The 20,197-nt window shown below is 45.8% G+C and overlaps 1 protein-coding gene across 3 annotated transcripts in view; it reads left to right on the top strand.

Moving 5' to 3' along the window:
- Window positions 1-19,936, top strand: part of MFSD11 (major facilitator superfamily domain containing 11) — a 28,382-nt gene extending 8,446 nt beyond the window's left edge. For 2 of the 3 annotated variants that reach the window (XM_027770765.1, XM_006145728.3), the window contains 6 exons: window positions 5,653-5,693; window positions 9,867-9,932; window positions 12,789-12,914; window positions 17,555-17,729; window positions 18,396-18,531; window positions 19,053-19,936. In XM_027770765.1, coding sequence (XP_027626566.1) covers window positions 5,653-5,693; window positions 9,867-9,932; window positions 12,789-12,914; window positions 17,555-17,729; window positions 18,396-18,531; window positions 19,053-19,217 — 709 coding nt within the window. In that variant the 3' untranslated portion in view covers window positions 19,218-19,936. The remainder of the gene's footprint in view (window positions 1-5,652; window positions 5,694-9,866; window positions 9,933-12,788; window positions 12,915-17,554; window positions 17,730-18,395; window positions 18,532-19,052) is intronic. The other variant, XM_006145729.3, reaches the window with a different exon arrangement.
- The last annotated feature ends 261 nt before the right edge of the window (window positions 19,937-20,197 follow it).

Below are 20,197 nucleotides of genomic sequence, written 5' to 3'. Positions count from 1 at the left end.
TGTGCTGCCTTTATATTCCAAAATGGGACCTACCATTCTCTAGTCATAGGATCATTAAATGTTCAAAATGCAAACTAAGTTTGTTTAAAGCAAAAGAGAGATGGTACTGTAGTTTGGATATGGAAACATATATGTATGTTATATGTGTATGTACATATACATGTTAGCATATATCTGCATGTGTATTTTTAGACACAAACCAATAGATTTTGGAGAGGGGTCTGCGAGGATGAATCTCTCAAACTGGACAACAGTTAACACCTGGGCTGCTCTGTGGTCTGGTGGGTAAGGCAACCAGGTCCCACATGGCCAGCTACTTGGTTTGAACCCTGGACCTGGTGGCTTCAGAAACACACAGGGCACATGTTCACATGTGCCCAAAGTCCCAGAAGGAGGAAGAGATGGAAGAGAAGGAATTGTGATGTGACCATGCCCTGTGGGGAGAGCTTTCTCTGCCCCTCCCTCTGTCTCTCTGGCCAGTGCGCGTGCCCTCTGCCACTCATTCACTCAGCATACTGTTGGGGGGGAAGACACACACTCCCCCTGCTTTCCAGGCACTTGGCTGCCGAGTGGAGATAGATGAGGCCTGGTGACCAAGGTAAGGTGTGGTGTTTAGGAATATTGCTCAGCCCCTTGAGCATTCTCTCCCTCTGAGTCGTCCCCCACACATGGCGCTTCTGTATTTCTGTTCTCCAAATAGCACCAACTTGTGCCAACCTATTTCTAGACCCAAGCAATACAGCAGTGAACAGCACAGAGCAGCCCCTATCTTTGTGGGGTGTATATAGGGGGTGGCAGATAGCACACATACAAGAAAATACCAAAATAAGTGTTACAGGGCCAGCTGGTGGCGTGCAGGTTAAGGTGGCTAGATCCCACATAGCCAGCTCCACAGTTCAAGCCCAGGCCAGCAGCTTGACAATCACACCAAGTGCATGTGCTTGTATGCTCATAATCCCAAGAGGAGAATGGAGAAGGAATTAAGGCATAGCCATCCCCCTGGGGGGTGATTTTTTCATGTTCCCTCTCTGTGTCTCTGTCTGTCTCCTGTGGGCATGCATGCCCTATGGCAAAACCCCAAGATAATAATAAATGTTAGGAAAACGGTGAAAGAAGGGAGGTGCTGGAGAGCTGAGTGGCTCCCTGGTCGTGCCTGATGAGGAGTGAGATCAGTGGATGGCCGTTGCCAAGGCCAGTTCAAGGAAAGCAGCATGGTGTGGGAGTGGAAGCAGAGGTGTCTAGAGTAAGCAAGGATTAGGTTATGTAAGGCTTGGTAAGGAGTTTGCGTTTGGTTCTTGTATTAGAAGCTATTGAGGGTACAAGTAGGATCTGATTTTAAAGGAACCACTTAAAGGGCTTACAGAAAATGATGTCAAGATGCAAAAAAGGCAGCTCAGTATTAGTCTTCTCTGTCAAGTGTTTGATTTAATTTCTGAAGACTTGTCAGGTTGTCTCTAGGCATTTCTTCAGTGCCAGGTGCCTCTGTGCTCTCCACTCCTTTTCTTTCTTTTTTTTTTTTTTAAATTTTATTTATTATTGTTCATTTGTTTAGGGCACATGTCGTCACAAGAGACAGACAGTGAAGAGAGAGAGGGAAAGTGAGAAAGCCAACTACCAGGTCTGGGACCCCAAGTGCTGTCAGCCATGTGGGAGTCCAGTGCCTTAACCACCACGCCACCTGCTGGCCCAACTAGATGCAATTTTTTTTTATTTTGGAGAGGTTTTTGCTATAGGTTGCATGTGCTCACCAGAAAGAGAGAGAGAGAGAGAGAGAGAGAGAGACAGAAAGTGAGAAATCGCCCTGCAGGGGGGATGGCCACGCCACAATCTCTTCTCCTCCATTCTCCTCTCGGGATCTTGGGCACGTACACACATGCACCCAGCATGAGTCCAGCATGAATTTTAAGCCACCAGGTCCGGGATGCGAACTGTGGTCTACTACGTGGGAGTCCAGTGACATAGCCAGTATGCTAACTGCTGGTCCCCCTTCTTTTTTTTTTTTTTTTATAGAGATTTTCTCTATAGGGTGCGTGCACTTGATGGAGAGACAGAGAGACAAAGTGAGAAATCACCTCTCAGGGGAGATGGCCACGCCATAGTCCCTTCTCTATTCTCCTCTTGGGATTTTTTGGGCACGCACACACACACACACTCGTGGCATGAGTTTCTTTTTTTTTTTTTTTAGAGAGGTTTTTGCTATAGGGCGCGTGCGCTCGCCAGATAGACAGAGAGACATAGAGACAGAAAGCGAGAAATCACCCCCCAGAGGGGATGGCCACGCCGCAATCCCTTCTCCTCCATTCTCCTCTTGGGATCTTGGGCGGGCACGCACGCACATGTGCCCGGTGTGAGCTTAAGCCACTGGGTCCAGGACGCGAACCGCGGTCGACTATGTGGGAGTCCAGCGACATAGCCATTGTGCTAACTGCTGGTTCCCCCTGGCATGAGTTTCAAGCAGCTTTCGGGTCTGGAACTCGAACCGTGGTCCAGTACATGGGAGTCCAACCATGTAACCATTACACCATCTGCTGGTCTCTCCCCCTTCCTTTTCTGTTTATCCGTGTCCTTCCTTCCTTTGAATTGGACTGTCTCAGATGTGTTGGGCATGGCTTGGAGGATAACGTGTTGAACACCACAGATAGAAGTTGGTTTCATGGAACTTATTCTCCAGTGGGGAACAAAAGAAAAGAAAGAAGAAAAAAATTTAACAGCTTTATTGAGATATAACCATGTAATTCACCTACTTCACGTGTACAGTTCAATGGATTTTTAGTATATTTGTAGAGTTGTACATCCACCATCAAAGCCAATTTTAGAATATTTTTGTTACCCCAATAAGGAACCCTGTACCCCTTAGCCATCTGGTATGTATGTATTTATGTGTATTCATTCATTCACTCAAGTTTTTGACATAGGATGTGTGTACTTGCCAGAAAAAGAGAGACAGAAAGACACAAGGAGAGAGAAAGTGAGAACCCACCCCCCAGGGGGGATGGCCGTGCTGCAGTCCCCTCTCCGTTGTCCTCCTGGGATCTTGGGCACACACATGTAGCCGTCGTGATTTTCAAGCCACCGGGTCTGGGATTCAAACCATACTCAACCACGTGGGAGTCCAGCTCCTTAACAACTATGCCACCTGCTGGTCCCAGCTGTCTGGTATTTAAACAGGAGAAATACAAAGCAGAGACGTGTTTTGGAAGTATGGACTGGGGGTTATGGGGAAGGTTTGCGATTACAGCGTTGCCAGGGAAGGCTGAGAAGGTTTCAGACCTGAAAGAGGTGAGCTCGTCGTAGCTTTAACTGGAGGCGGGAAGTCATCAGAGGTTTGAGAGGATCGATAATGATCTATTAAACCCTCCGCTCTCACATGGCACACGTGGGGCTACCCTGTGTTAGAATTGTACTGAAATGGCTCCCTTTAATAGCTCACTGGATTCAGTCAGAAGTGAAGTGCAGCTGAGTGGAGTTATTTAGTAGTATGGAGAGTGTCCGTCAGTTCTTACTTATTTGGGGCCTGAAGTAGGAGACACTGGAATCTTGCCCAAGTACAAGGCGAGTGCACTGCCGGTCACTGGAGGCTGCCCAGGGCAGGCGGGAGTTTCATGGTGAGGGAGAGTTTTCTTCTGGTTGGAACATGCTACCTTTTTTATGTTGGTAGTTTTCTTTCTTGCGGTTCATTTTATTTCTTTTCTTTTTTTTTTTTTCCTTTCTTGCTTTTTTTTTTGGCCAGAGGGCATGTGTGCTTAGAGAGAGAGAGGAAGAGGAGAAAGCCTCCCAGCAGTAGGGCGCGGTCATGCCACAGCCCTTATTTCCCCATCCTGTTAGGATATGGGGGACACGTGGGCACACACTTGGTATGTCTGTCTGTCTGTCTGTCTGTCTTCTTTTTTTAAAAGAATTATTCCATTTAACTTTATTTATTTATTTATTTTAATTTGACCAGAGAGGGAGAGAGTGGGGAAGTGAGAAAGCAGGCTGTCAGGTCCAGGACTAGAACTGTAGTTGGCCATGTGGGAATTCAGTGCCCTTAACCACCGTGGCCCCAGTTGGCCCCAACTTGGTGTGTTTTTCAAAATGTCAGAGTCAGGATTCAAACCGTGTGGTTGACCATACGGGATCCCGCTTCCTTAACCACAAGGCCACTGGGCTAACTCCAATAGCTTCTTTTTGTTTGCTTGTTCTCTATAGGTTGTGTGCCTGACAGAGAAAGAGATAGAGCGGGGGAAAGTGAGAATCTCCACCACCACCACCCCTGCAGAGGGGGTAGCCATCCACAATCTCCTCTCTATTCTCCACTCGAGATTTCAGGCATGCACACACCACACACACGTGTATTTTTCAAGCTGCTGGGTCTGGGACTTGAACTGACATTTGACCATGTGGGATCCAGCCACCTTAACATCCATGCCACTTACTGTACCTTATTTTTATTTTCTTCAGTCAACTCATCTCTAGGTTTTTAATTTCTTTTCTCTCTCTCTCTCTTTTTTTTCTTTTTTGCTAGAGGCATTAGAGAGAGAGAAAGAGGGGGAAAGAGAGGGCACCCCTCTTGGGGAATAGTCACACTACAGTGCTTCCTCCCGTCTCTCCCTCCTTTCAGGATGTTTGGGCATGCCTGTGCACTCATACCTGCCAAGCCTCCAGGTCTGGTATTTGAACAGCACCCTCAGTCATGTGAGATCCGGGTCATGGGGCTGGCTTTCTCTCTCTCCTTTCTTTTATTTTTATTTTTGTTTTATATAAATACCATCTTTTAATGATATAGGAGAAGTCACTTGACTGGTAGGGTAAGAAATGACGTAGTGTAAAACTTTCTCACTGTAATTAACAATTACATTTATGTTACATTGTCTGATTTAATTTCTGCAGGCAAGTGGTAGTGTCCCTGTTTTACAAATGAGGAAGTGAACTTAGAGAATTGAAGTAACTTGTCTGAAATCACATGACTAATACGTGGCAAAGCCAGGACTGTCACCTGAGCCTATATTTTTAACCAATGTACTGTTCTTTATCTCAACCACGTCACTGACAGGGCTTTAATGCTTTAGGAGAGGTTTAATCCTGAAGAACTCACTTTTTACGTAATGCATTTGGTGGATATCCAGTATGCATAGAGTTTTTTTTTTTTTTCTTTAAGAATCATTTAATTTTGTTAATTATTACTACTTTTAGAAATTTGCTTATAAAGCACATGCACTCACCAGAGAGAGACAAAGAAAGTGAGCACACAAGCTGCCAGGTCTGGAGCTTGAACCCCAGTTGGCCATGTGGCAGTCCAGTGCCTTAACTACCACACTACCTGCTGGCCCCCTCACAGGGTACTTTTCACAGTTTGATATAGCAGGCCAGAGGTCTATCTGCCCTGCCTGAAGTTTTGTTTGTGAAAGAGACATGCATGAGAGTGGATGCGTGCACTGATTTAACGCAGGGGAGTGGCCTTCCGCGAGTACGAATCGAGAGGCTCCGGGTGGCCCGTAAACATGTGTACTGAAGTAAGGGTGCCTTGGTGCGCAGAGCACCGAGGGCCATGGGAAGTACTTGCCAGACCTTGTAGAGAGTAGAGCTTACCAACTGAAATGAAAACGTCATGGTGCTTTTGTCCTCTTTTTAATTTTAAAGAGAAAAAAACTTTAAAAAATTTTATTTTCTCAGGTCTGCCCAGAACAATATGACAAAGGCAGTAGATGCGTTTAGTAAGTATTTTCTGTAACTGAAATGCAAGAACTGTTCAGGAACAACTCCAGCATTTGCCTTTCCCCTTTTCCCTGGTAACTTTGGATTGACGATACCCCAGTGTGTTCGTTTTCCCAGGTATGCTGCTCTGAAAATATCTCATGACATGGGGGCATGAGGGATGGACGGTGACACGGGCCACCCAGCTGAGCGGCTGTGAAGGGAGTGGGAGGAGGCTGCAGAGCGGAGCTGGAGTCTGCTGGGGACCCCCGGAGTGTAAGAGCAGGTTGTTGTCACTCTGTCTCTCCTCAGAGCAGAGCAGAACCAGTCACCAAATTGCTCTCCTGTGCAGAGAACCCTTCCTGGCCCAGGACTCTGCTTCCCCTCGTGTGTTTTATCTTACTTAACTCTTAAGATTCTGAGTATCCTTTAACACACACGTATCATTTTGTGGGAGATAAATTATACAGACGAGAAAGCAGGCTTGAGAAATTAAATAATTTACATCAAGTCAGCCAGCTCGTAGGTGACTGAGCTGGAATTTGAGTCGTAGCTGCCTGACAGGCAGAGCCAGCAGCTGTTATAGAGGGTGGCGATGGTTCCTTCAGGACCCAGTACCTGAGGCCTCAGACTCCAGTGAGTCACACTGGCTTCTGCTTCTGGCCGCCTCAGCTTCTCTGTCTCCCCAGCAGAGGGTCTGGTCGAGGCAATTACTTCCAACAGGGAGCAGCCCATGGTGCCACGTCCTTTCAGCAAGCCCGAGCCCATCACAGTCCACTGGGCCTGAGAAAGGACAAGAATTGTGGCCAAGATGTAACTACCTAGTGAACGGTTCCCCACTCCAGGAAGAATCCCATACTCATTAGCAGTCACTTCCCACCCCCGCCCCTACCTCCTGGAACCTGCTCCTGACCCCCAGGCTTTTTGGTTGTGTTGTACTTATTTGGACATTTCATATCAACCAAATCATCCATCTAATGTGTGAGCTTTCACGACTTTTTTTTTTTTTAGCAATGTTTCAAGGCTTATCTATATTATAGAATGTTACAAAATTTGACTATGAGTTTAGGTATTATGAATAATGGTATGCAAGGTTATTTTTGTTTTATTTTGCTGTAGGGCATGTGCACTTGATGGAGACTGAAAAGATGGAAAGTGAGAAGTCACTCCCAGGGGGATGGCCACATTGTAATCCCTTCTCTTACATTCTTTTCTCGAAATTTTGGGCATACACATACATATACCTCGTGTGATTTTTTTTTTTTCAAGAATTATTTTTTAAATTCCATCTGTTGTTGTTATTATTATTAATTTGACCAGAGAGAGACAGAGGAAAGTGAGAAAGCATGTCACCAGGTCAAGGACTCAAACTGTGTTCAGCCATGTAGGAGTCCAGTGCTTCAACAGCCATGCCACCTGCTAGTCCCCCGGCATGAGTTTTAAGTTGCCAGGTCTAGGACTTGAACCACGGTTGACTACTTGGGAGTCCAGCTACATAACCATTACACCATCTACTGGTGCCTTTAATTCCATTTTTCTGCAAGCTTTTTGAGGTCTCCTTGTATACACAGAGTGATATATACTGGGTTATATAGTATCTCAACTTTTTGAAGACCGCCAGATTCTTTTTTTTTTTTTTAAAGGTTTTTGCTATAGGGCGTGTGCACTCACCATAAAGACAGGGAGAGAGAGAGACAGAAATCAAGAAATCACCCCCCAGGGGGGATTGTCACACCATAATCCCTTCTCCATTTTCTTGGGATCTTGGGCACTCATGCATGCATGCCCGGCGTGGTCCTAAGACCTCCAGATTCTTACACCATTTTATATTCCTGCCAGCAGAATCCAAGAGACAGAAATCAAGAAATCAACCCCTAGGTCCCTAGGGGGAATGGCCATGCCACAGTCCCTTCTCCATTCTCCTCTCAGGATTTTGGGCATGCATGCATGCCCCGCGGGGCTTTTTTTTTTTTTTTTTTTAGAGGTTTATGCTATAGGGCCTGTGCGCCCGCCAGACAGACAGAGAGATAGAAAGCAAGAAATCACCCCCCAGGCGGGATGGCCACGCCACAGTCTCTTCTCCTCCATTCTCCTCTAGGGATCTTGGGCACGCACACACACGTGCCTGGCGTGAGTTTAAGCCACTGGGTCTGGGACTTGAACCGCGGTTGACTATGTGGGAGTCCAGTGACATAGCCATTATGCTAACTGCTGGTCCCTAAACACAGATTTTATTTACGTTTCACATATAGCTTAACATTCATAGCCTGAAGGTATTTTATTTTATACAATATTTTTTATTACTGCATTTTAAAATTTATTTTTATTTTTATTTTTATTTTTTTTCTTTTTTTGGAGAGGTTTTTGCTATAGGGCGCGTGTGCTCGCCAGACAGAGAGAGACATAGAGACAGAAAGCGAGAAATCACCCCCCAGGGGGGATGGCCATGCCACAATCCCTTCTCCTCCACTCTCCTCTTGGGATCTTGGGCACACACGCACACACGCCTGACGTGAGTTTTAAGCCACCGGGTCCGGGACGTGAACCGTAGTCGACTACATGAGAGTCCAGCGACATAGCCGTTACACTAACTGCTGGTTCCCTTATTTTTATTTTTTTGAAGAATTATTTTATTTAACTTTATTCATTTATTTGATTTTAATTTGACCAGAGAGGGATAGAGAGAGAGAAAGCAAGCTGCCAGGTCCGGGACTCAGACGACAGCCAGCCATGTTGGAGTCCAGCACCCTTATCCACCACACCACCTGCCAGACCCTATTACAGCATTTTTGACTATGGTCTGTCACTTGAGGTCAAACATGGAATTTTTACATTGGTGTCATGTCAGTGCTTAAAACGTTTCTGATTTTGGAGCATTTCAGATTTCAGATTAGAGATGCTCAACCTGGAGCTCCTCAGGGAAGTTACCCTTTGCCAGTTGTTAACTCCCTGAATACTCTAGCCTTAAATCGTGTCTGTGGGAGTATTTTGTTGTTTTGTTTGATGATGATGATGATGATTTTTTTTTTAGAGAGATTTTTGCTATAGGGTAGGTGTGTTCACTGGAAAGACAAAGACAGACAGAAAGCAAGAAATCACCAGCCGGGGGATTGCCACGCCACAGTCCCGTCTCCATGCTCTTCTCAGGATCTTGGGCATGCGCACACACATGCCTGGTGCAAGTTTCAAGTTGCCGGGTCTGGGAATCAAACCATGGTCGACTACGTGGGAGTCCAGCAATATAACCATCATATCATCTGCTGACCCCCTATTACTTTTATTTTTTAAAGAATAATTTAATTTTATTTACTTTCTTTTCTTTAGAGAGAGAAATTTTTGCTATAGAGCATATGCGCTTGCTGGAGAGACAGAAAGCAAGAAATCACTCCCTAGAGGGGGTGGCCACACTGCAGTCCCTTCTCCTCCATACTCCTTTTAGAGTTTTGGGAAAGCACATACATGTGCCCAGTGTGAGTTTAAACCGCCGGTCCCAGACTTGAACCACAGTTGACTATGTGGGAGTCCAGTGATGTAACCATTATGCCATCTGCTGGTCCCATCTTTTTGGTTTTTAAATTTGCTATAAGGTACATGCTAGAGAAAAGAGAGAAAGCATGCTGCCAGGTCTGGGTCTTGAACTATGGTCTGCCATCTGGGCGTCTAGTGCCCTAACCATCATGCCATCTACTGGCCCCTCATTTGATTACTTTTTATAATTTATTCATTTCTTCCATGAGAGGGGCAGGGGGCGGGGAGGCATTCACACAGCAGGGTCTTAATGCCTCGCTCACTCCCAACCTCAGGCAGCTCGAGTTGCAGCATGCGCGTGTGCTTGCTGTGTACAGGGAGACCTTGGGACACGGACCTACGACCTCGCCATGGGGTCCAGCACTACAGGATGTGATGTTGTTGCTTTGCCACTGGCCCTGGATTCTACTTTTATCTCGTCCTCTTTATATTGTTTTTGATATAAGACCTGAAAATGTGTTGGAAAAAAAAATGCAACTGTAGAATATATTTAAGCACTTGAAATAAGCATTTTATCTATCAGCATTTGAATCTCAATCATATGTCAGCAAATTGCTTGTTACCATTATTGGTAAGGGGTGTTTTGGTTAAAAGAATGTTTTAGAACATTTGTTTGGTAAGTTAATGATCTAGTTAAGTACCTCCTCTTTTTTTCTTTTTCACAGAAAAGTCTCTGAAATTGTGTGTCACCAAGGAGATGCTCCTCCTCAGTGTTACAACTGCTTACACAGGTAATGGGATTACTGCTTTGGGATTCTGTTCTGCATAATGACAGACTGAAAACAGTACCCTTGTTCTTTCTCTTAGTTCTGTGCACCGACCAGGCTCAGCTGGGTTCTTCGCTATCACTCGAGGTTTCCTGTGGGTGCTACCAGAGGGTGGCTGGGGCTGAGATTTCCAGGGTGGTCTCATTCACATTGTCTGGAGCGTTGGCAAGATTAGATGGAGGCTGGGACTCTCTGCATGTAGTCTCAGGGTCTGCCTGTTTGCATGAGCCCCTGCACGAACTCTCCTGAGACCACAGAACAACCATTCTTAGTGTACTGCTAAGTGCAGGACTAGCGGATGGCATAATGGTTAATTGCTGAACTCTCATGTAGTCAACCATGGTTCAAATCATGGACATGGTATGGTGGCTTAAAACTCATGTCGGGCACATGTGCGTGCATGCCTAAAATCCCAGGAAGAGAAGGGATTGTGGTGTGGCCACCCCCCCCCGGGGGGGCAAGGGGGGTTACTCGCTTTCTGTCCTTTCTGTCTCCCTGTCTCACTGGCCAGTACGTGTGCCCTCTAGTAAAACTTTCTCTCTTTTTTTTTTTTATATTTTTTTTCTACTTTCTCTCTTTTTTTTTTTAATATATTTTTATTTAATTTTATTTATTCATTCATTTTAACTTGACGAGAGAGAAAGTGAGAAAGCAAGCCACCAGGTCCCAATCTCGAACCGTGGTCAGCCATGTGGGAATGTCTAGCACCCTAACCACAACACCACCTGCTAGTCCCCATAGCAAAACTTTCTCTTAAAAAACAATAGCTAAGGGAACCAGCAGTTAGCGTAATGGCTATGTCGCTGGACTCCCACGTAGTCGACCGCGGTTCGTGTCCTGGACCCAGTGGCTTAAAACTCACTCCGGGCGCGTGTGCATGCGTGCCCAAGATCCCGAGAGGAGAATGGAGGAGAAGGGATTGCGGCGTGACCATCCCCCCTGGGGGGTGATTTCTCGCTTTCTGTCTCTATGTCTCTCTCTGTCTGTCTGGCGAGCGCACGCGCCCTACAGTGAAAATCTCTCCAAAAAAAAAAAAACAGTAGCTACATGCTCCAGGTGTAGAGCAAAAGGAAAAACTACCAGATCTTATGGGGCCTGGGCTAGCTCAGCCTCCCTTCTCTTGCGTTCTGTTGGTGACGGCAAATACCTGGGCCAGCCCTTGTGGGAGGATTCTACATGAGGTCAGGAAAGCCAGGGTGTACAGCGCATCAAAGCCAGTGATCTTAGGGCCACAGGAGAAACTGTGGAAAACACCCATGGTGAATCTCTGTAGCAGTATAGGGATTAAGGTAACTGGTGAAATAGAACCCGGTCATTATGTGATGTGCTGACAGTCCAAGTGCTCTTAGACCTGAAGGATGATGAAGAAATTCATTTCCTTTTTAAAAAAATGCTGCTATGGGCCAATTATGACTTTGCCTTCATAGGCCCAAAAAATCTCCTTTTTAGAAGAAACAGAATAAGGGACCAACAGTTAGCGTAATGACTATGTCACTGGACTCCGGGACCCAGTGGCTTAAACTCACTCTGGGCGCATTTGCGCCCAAGATCCCAAGAGAAGAGTGGAGGAGAAGGGATTGCGGCATGGCCATTCCCCTGGGGGGTGATTTCTCACTTTCTGTTTCTCTGTCTGTCTCTCTTTCTGGTGAGTGCACGTGCCCTATAGTAAAAATCTCTCAAAAAAAGAAAAAAAGAAGAAGAAACAGAAGAAACATTATGCACCTTTAAAATTCACTGTTAAAGTTTTTTTTTGTCTTGTTTTGTTTGAAGAGGTTTTTGCCTTATGGCGTGTACCCTCACTTTCGAGAGAGACAGGGAAAATGAGAAATCTCCCCCTAGGGGATAGTCATGCCATAATCCCTCCTCTGTCCTCATGGGATCTTGGGCACGCACACACATGTGCCTGACATGAATTTCAAGCCACTGCTGGATCCAGGACTTGAACTGTAGTTGACCATGTGGGAGTCCAGTGACGTAACTGCTACAGCATCTGCTGGCCCCAACTGTTAAAGTTTTATAACATTAAGGAATCAAAGTCTTGTACTGATTTGCCCTAATTTTGGACTCTTAGGGATTGTCTTTTCATAGAAAAAATGATCTAAAACATTGTATCTTTAAGCAGCAGTGAATAGTATGGTTTTCCAGAACAGTAAGAATATAATCCAGTAGGCATAGGAATACTCCTGACCTCTGGAAAGCTGTGCCTCAGGAAACAAGCACATTAGCATTCGCTGTTAAAAATGTATGTTAGTTTTATCCTCTGCCCATCCCTGCCTGCACAGAGGGTCAAGTTGAACGTAAGAGTGACTTTTTTTGAGCTCTGTGTTTTTGTCTGAAGGACATGACAACTGCCACCTGTAGCGTTTTAGTCTGGGCTGCCGTAAGCCAGCTGGCTTACACCACCGACATTGCTTCTCCTCGTTTTGGAGCATGAAAGTCCTGGATCAGGGAGCCAGCACTGTGGGGTCCTGGGGAGGGCGCTCTCCTGGTGTGCAGATGTCCTCTTGCTGTGCCCTCACATGGCGCAGAGCAGACAGGAAGCAAGCTCCGTGGTGTCTCGTGAGGGCTCCACTCTGATGACCTAACTGCCTCCCAGCGGCTCATCTCCGGATACCACCATGTTTGGGAGGTTAGGGTTTCAGCCTACAGATTTGGGGGGATGTCAGCATCCATGCTATGGCGTGTAGCTCACTGTTCCGTAAGCTGTGTGGCGTGGAATTAGGTCCTGCTTGGGGAGTAACGTTTCAGTTTAAACAAATTTTGTTTCACGTGTTTCTTTTATATGTGTGTAGCTCAAATACTAATCTGATTCTTCTTAAGGTCTGGAATTGACTTTCTTCTCTGGTGTGTATGGAACCTGTATTGGTGCTATAAATAAATTTGGAACAGAAGAGAAAAGCCTCATTGGACTTTCTGGCATTTTCATTGGCATTGGAGAAATTTTAGGTTAGTATTTGCATTAAAAATACCAGTTTGTTATAGTAGAAATGTTAAGTGTCTATCAGCGGGTGACGTAATGGCTATGTCGCTGGACTCCCATGTAGTCGGCCGCAGTTCAAGTCCCAGACCCGGTGGCTTAAAACTCAACGCCAGGCGCGTGTGCATGCGTGCCCAAGATCCCGAGAGGAGACTGGAGGAGAAGGGATTGCAGCATGGCCATTCCTCTCGGGGGGGCGGCGGGGTCCTTGCCTTCTATCTCTGTCTCTCCAATAAGAGCATGTGCCTTATAGCAAAAGTCTCTCTCTCAAAAAAAAAAAAAAAAGAAAAAGAAATTTTATAAATATACTTTAACCTGGGGCCAGCAGGTGGTGTGGTGGTTGGTTAAAGCCTGGACTCCCACATGGCTAACCAGAGTTAAGAGTTCTAGACCTGGTGGCTTGCTTTCTCACTTTCCCCCTCTCTCTGTCTCTGGTGAGCACACATGTCCTATAGCAAGCTTAAAAATAATAACAATAATAAATGTACTTGAGCTCTCCTTGAATTTCCATTTTTTGTGCTTATTTTTATCCAATAAGTATGTCTTTGTTTTCTTATTATCACTGTTTTAAGATAATGATAAAATATTTGCCAAATAATTCATAGATTGAAATGGTAATTAAATATATAGTCTGTTCCAACTTTTCTTAAGTTACTTAGGGAGAATGTCTTGGAATCTCTGACTTTCTGGTTCTCTGATTCTTTGGCACCAAATGGGTGTCTAAGAATTCAGTCCTATCCAGACACTAACCACCTAGACTTACCATCACACTCAGGTTTAAGAGCTTGGTCCCACCACCTGCCTTCACTGCAGGCCACTGATTGGGCTAAGAGTTGGGAACTCCCTCAGTCTCGCCTTTCATGTTCAGTAATTGACTGCACAGAATTCAGAAATATGCTGCATTTGTTACAGTGAACCATAAAGGACACTGTGAGCAGCTAGATGAGGAGGAGGTACACAGGGCATGAGGGAAGGGCTCCAGGCAGGCACTTACATCCCTGTGCAGCTGGGGCGCACCGCCCTCCAGCTCGTGGCCGTGCTCCTTTCTCCAGGGAGTTCCCCCAACTCTGGAGGGCTTTTTATGGAGGTTTCATTCTGTAGGCATGATCAATTAAGTCATCTGCCATTGGTGATTGGACTCAATCTCCAGTCTCTCTCCTGTTCCTGAGGAGGAGGGAAGGGGCCTGAAAATTCCAACCTTTTAATTAAGGCTTGGTTTTCTTGGTATTCAGCCCCTATCCATCCCCCATCCTCAAGCCAAACCCCCTTCTTCCAAGAGATGTCTTACTGGCAAAAACTCTGATAGGGTTGAAAAAGGGCTCCTTACAAATACCCATTATATCTTCATGTATTTTTTCTGTCTCCAACTCTTTTTACTTTTTTTTTTTTAATATGTTTGCACTTCTTTCTTTCACGAGTGAGACCAACAGAGAGAGAGGGAGGGAGAGAGTGAGCAAGACGGAAACACACAGCATCCCTGGCAGGGTCAGGATGCCATGATCCACTCCCAGCCTCAGCCAGCCCCAAATCATGGGCAGGTGTGGGACATCAGTGGACTAGAGCTAGGAACCTCCCACTGTGGGAAGACCACTGTCCGGCCAGTCCTGGATCTCTTTACCTTCCATGTCTCTACTTAACTTTCTGAGTTAAGTACTGCTGCTGTGAACATTTGTGAGTTTTTGTGCTTTTTTTTTTTTTTTTAATTTATTCAGTTTGACCAGAGAAAGCCTAGAAAGAGATTGGATGAGTGAGAAAGCAGGCTGCCAGGTTCAGGACTCAAACCATGACTGGCCACGTGGGAGCCCAGCACCTTAACCACCCCACCACTTGCTGGTTCCTGTGCATGTATGTTTTTGTTTCTCTTGGGCATATAGTATACCTAAGAAAAGAACCGATAGGTTGCATGGTAAGAAATTCTACATTTGGTTGATTTTTCTCCTCATTATGGGCCCTGTTTTCCTGGTTCTTTGCGTGCCTACTGGTATTTTATTATGGATGGCAGCCATTGTGAACTTGACCTTGTTAGGTCCTGGATGTTTCTTATTCCTGTATCCTTAAGCTTTGTGTATAGATGCAGTTTATTTCATTAGGAACAGTATGATTCGTTCAGGTCTTGCTTTGAGGCTTTATTGGGCAGGACTGAAGCAATGCTCGGTCCAGGCTGATTGCTGCCTACTCCTGAGGGAAGACCGGTGCCCTGTGAGTGATGGGTTTTCCAGTCTGGCTGGTGGGACCAGACTCTGTTCCCAGCCCAGGGCAGGGCATAAACCACGGGTCCTCTTGGCTTGTTCTTTCTCTGCCCTCTGCTAATTTGTTCACATTCTGTGCTCCTCAGTGCTCAGCTGGAGACCCAAGGGTGTCTGCAGGTCTCTGACAGCGTTCCATGAAGCTCTCCTCTCTACTACCCTTGTCTCTGAGCCCTGGCCACCCTGGCAGCCCCAGACTGTCTTTTCAACTCAGGGTGGCTTGGCTTCCACTCTGCCACAGTTTGCATTTTGAAAAGAGCTGCCAAACTGTCTTCTAGAGGGGCGATGCCAGCAATGTCTGAGCGATGCCATGTTTCCGAGTCCTCACCAGCACTCAATGTTACCACCATTTTTATTTTAGCCAGTTCTAACAGATCTGCAGCAATAGTTCATGGTAGTTTTCAGGTTTATCTTCTAAATGGGAAATTTCTTTTTTTGGAGAGGTTTTCGCTATAGGGCGCGTGCGCTCGCCAGACAGAGATATAGAGACAGAAAGTGAGAAAATCACCCACCAGGGGGGATGGTCACACCGCAATCCCTTCTCCTCCATTCTCCTCCCGGGATCTTGGGCACGCACGGACACGCGCCCGGCGTGAGTTCTAAGCCACCGGGTCCAGGATGCAAACCGCGGTTGACTACGTGGGAGTCCAGCAACATAGCCATTACGCTAACTGCTGGTTCCCGGGAAATGTTGTTTTAGCCAATGTTTCCTCTTACTAATAACTGAATACCATGGACTGGTAATTTACAAAGAATAAAGGTTTATGCAGCTCACTGTTTTGGAGGCCCAAGCATCTGGTGAGTCTTCTTACTGATGAGGACTTCCTGCAGAGCCTTGAGATTGTGCAGAGTATCCCATGGTGAGAGGGAAAGAACGTGTGTCTGCTCTGGTCTCTTACAAAGCCACTGGGAGTCAAGAGTGGGGACACCACCCCAATGACCTTATCTAATCATAAGCACCTCCCAAAAGTCCCATTTCTTTTTTTTTTTTTTCACTTATTTTTAATTTTTACCAGACACACACACACACACAGACAAAGTGAGAAAGCAAGTCACGAGGTCTGGGACTTGAACCATGGTCAGTCATGTGTGAGTGTCCAGCACCTTAACCACCATGCTACTTGCTGGTCTTTCAAAGGTCCTGCCTCTTTTTTTTTTTTTTGGTTTTCGAAAGGTTTTTGCTATAGGGCCCATGTGCTTGCCAGAAAGACAGAGACAGACAGAAAGTGAGCAATCACCCCCCAGGGGGGATGGCCACAACGCAATCCCTTCTCACACCGCAATCCCTTCTCCTCCATTCTCCTCTTGTGATCTTGGGCATGCACACACACGCATCCAGCATGAGTTTAAGCCACCAGGCCTGAGACCCCACCCGTGGTCGACTACATGGGAATCCAGCAATATAGCCATTACGCTAACTGCTGGTCTCGTAGGCCCTGCCTCTTAAGACCATGCAGCGGGGCTGGCAGATGGCGTGGTAGTTAAGGGCACTGGACACCCATGTGGCTGACCGTAGTTTGAGTCCCGGACCTGGCGGCTTGCTTTCTCACTTTTCCTCTCTCTCTTGCTCTGTCCCTCTCTGGTCAAATTAAAATAATGATAATAAAGTTAAATAAAATCCTTAAAAAAAAAAAAGACCATAGTCAGATTAAGTTTTTGCCCTGTCAACACCATCACGATAGCAACGAAGTACAGCACACGAGTTTGGGGGGACACGTTGATCGTAGCGTATGTCGAGCAACTTCTCAGCACCTGTTTGCCCTCTGTGTATCCCTCTGGTAAAATACGTGTGCGTATGTTTGCCCATTTGCTAGGTGGATTTTTTTTTTAACTGTTAACTTTCACTTTTGATTTTTAGGTTTTCAGGTGTAGATTTCTTTAAAGGCAATGCCCCATAGTCTCCTGCCTTTCAGTTTTCTTGCTCTCGAGGCGTTCCGAATCGTGCTGTTGAACCGTTGTAAGCCTTTGTCGTTGCTTCCTTCCTCTGGAGGTAACTTTACGACGATTGCTTTTTGGTATGACACCTTAGCTCTTTTGGCTATGGTTACAATAGAAGCATAGCCGTGGTTTATAAATTGTGTCCTTTTTAAAACATTTCTGTTATAAGCTGTGGCTCAGAGGGGATAGGTTTGGGGGTATAGAAACGCCTAGAGAGGAAGGTAAGAATGCCATGGACAGACGTACAACTTGTTTGATACCTTATTCTTTGTCATAGTCGGTGGTTTGGTCGTTGTCATCGTCGCCTACAAGTGCCGAGGCCTTGGGTTTTTTGAAGATAGGAACATTTGAGAATGTCCATCCCTTGCCTCCTTGATAGTAACCGTCAGCAACGTTAGTAATGTGTCTGCCATTTTGATTTATAGGTGGAAGCCTCTTCGGCCTGCTGAGCAAGAATAATCGCTTTGGTAGAAATCCAGTTGTGTTGCTAGGTATTCTGATGCACTTTATCGCTTTCTACTTAATATTTCTCAACATGCCTGGAGACGCCCCCATCGCTCCTGTGGAGGGAACCGACAGCAGTGCTTACATCCAACCCAGGTGCGGTGAGGACGCTGGGCAGTACCGGGCGGCTCGCTCTTCACAGTGGAGCAGTCTATCCTCTTCAGAGTCTGCTGTCTTTATAAGGGCATCTGTCAAGTGCTGATAGAGTCAGAACGAGCAGACGTAGGAATCCGCAGAGAATCCCAAGTTATGTTTGTAATGGTTGGTTTTAACCTTCTCCCGTGTGAGATCTTTTTCCTCATCTGGAAAGACACAACTATCTGATTTGAATTTTATGCCTCTGCTTTTTGAATAGTGAAATATCCATGAGTCAGACAGATTAAAGGAGAGACAGAGAGGAGCAAGGGAAAGTCTGCCTGCTTCGGTTTGTGCAGAGTTAGTGTGCACATGTCGAGGTGGTTCTACTCTAGTGTACTCACACTTCCTCATAAGTACAGACGTCTGTGTCCAGATATATGAGCTCAAGATGAGTCCAGCCGGAAACCAGTATCTGCTTCCCACATAGTGTTCGTTAGGAGGTGAAGCTGTGTGTATTTGCACAGGAATTCGTACTTCGTAAATTCTAGTGTGTACTTATCCCTGTGTTGTAGTGTTTAAAAAGTTGAAGGTAAAATGCTTTTGCAGGTGGGTTGCTTTTGTGTTTCAAGTGGCTGTAGCAAATATTGGTAATACTCAGACTAAGTTAATTTTTATTCTCTCCAGCAAAGAAGTTGCCCTCCTCTGCAGTTTTCTCTTGGGTCTGGGAGACAGCTGCTTCAATACCCAGCTGCTTAGTATTTTAGGCTTTCTCTACTCCGAAGACAGTGCGCCAGCTTTTGCTGTCTTTAAGTTTGTTCAGGTAAGAACCTCAGACTTCTGTTTAAAGTAGGGTCCTCCTTTGTGCTTTACCTTGTTTTCTTTGGTTACTAAGTTTTGATTTTTAAATGAAACTTGGAAGGAGCCTTTAAGAGGATTTGTCAGTAGAATCAAGAAGCAGTGAGCAGTGTGGTCCCCCCCCCCCAATCTGTAAGAGAGTTTACAGTCTGGTCTTGATGGCTCAGGTGACCGACACTTCCTTCCTTAGAATCCCTGTCTCTCAGTCTGTGTGCACGGTATCCTATTACTCCTGTTTTCTACAAGATGCTATTTAAATGGCAGAGACTGTGGCTTGCTCGGTCATTACCCACTGTTGGCAAGGTCCAGAGTGCGTCTGTGCGTTCTCAGCAGGTGGTGAAGCCACACCTGCATACGGAAGGGGTGGCCACTGATGCTTGTCCCAGATACCCTTCGGTCACACAGCTGGGTGGGGTGTGGATTGCGAAGCCAAGCTGCTCAGTCCTGTGTGCATTCTGTGATTTGTTTTGTTTTGTTTGTTCTTAGTCTATTTGTGCAGCGTTGGCATTTTTCTACAGCAACTACCTCCTCCTCCACTGGCAGCTCCTGGTCATGGTGATATTTGGGTTTTTGGGAACCATTTCATTCTTCACCGTGGAATGGGAAGCTGCTGCCGTTGTAGCCCGGGGCTCTGACTACCGCAGTATTTGAGCTGGTGCCAGCGAGGGGCATGTGCGTCTTCAGAAAACACGGTCAGACACAGAGCTCGGCTGAAGAAGCCATGTTCCTTTTCACACCGTGTTGGATGGTGATCTGTATGGAAAATCAAAGAAGTAAGACTTCAGCCAGCCAGTGCTGGTGTTCAAGTTTACAGATCTTAGCTATTTAAATCAAGTGGAATAAGGGAAACCTGTCTGTCTATTATAATTATTCAAAGCTGTTTTTCGGTTCAGCTATGTCGAGTCCTCTCTAATCATGTTACAGATTGTAAATGTTTTCTTCTCCTCCAGTGCTTGCTGGAAGATGATGCCGTGATCAGAACACTAGGCCATCTGTCATAGAAAGCGTGTATGGGCTGCATCTTACTACCTGACAATAGGGAGTCACTCCACGTGTGTGCTCGGGAATCACATTTTAATAATTAACTTTGAAAAGCTTCCTTCCTCTTGAAATGTTTTGTTTGAGAAGTTTTCTTACCTTGTAGTTCATAGCTTTTAAGTGGCCAATGAAGTATTATAAGATGGAGTGAAATGATCTTAAGTCTTAAAAACATGGATTTAACATCTATAAATGAACGAAAACACATTCAGAAAGCAAACACATGGGCTGGTCCCATGGCTTAGTGGTTAAGGGAGTCGGATCCCACAGGCCAACCATGGCTCAACTGCCAGTTCCAGGGGCTTGCAAACCATGCCGACCTGTGTGTCCGTGCCCAGAATCCTGACAGGATGGAAAAGTGAGGAAGGGACTGCAAGGTGACTGCCCCACTGGGGGGTGCTTCCTCCCTCTCTCTCTCTGTTTTTTGAGTTTTTTTTTTTTTTCTCTCTCTCTTTGACAAGTGCATGCATCCTCTGACAATTAAGAAAAAAAGAGAAAAGCAAGCACAATTTATTTATTTTTATTTTTTTATTTTTTTATTTTTGGAGAGGTTTTCGCTATAGGGCACGTGCGCTCGCCAGACAGACAGAGAG

This window comes from Tupaia chinensis, unplaced genomic scaffold (assembly GCF_000334495.1).
Source record: "Tupaia chinensis unplaced genomic scaffold, TupChi_1.0 Scaffold000159_1, whole genome shotgun sequence".
Lineage (NCBI taxonomy): Eukaryota > Metazoa > Chordata > Mammalia > Scandentia > Tupaiidae > Tupaia > Tupaia belangeri.
This window is presented reverse-complemented; position numbering and strand designations above follow the sequence as displayed.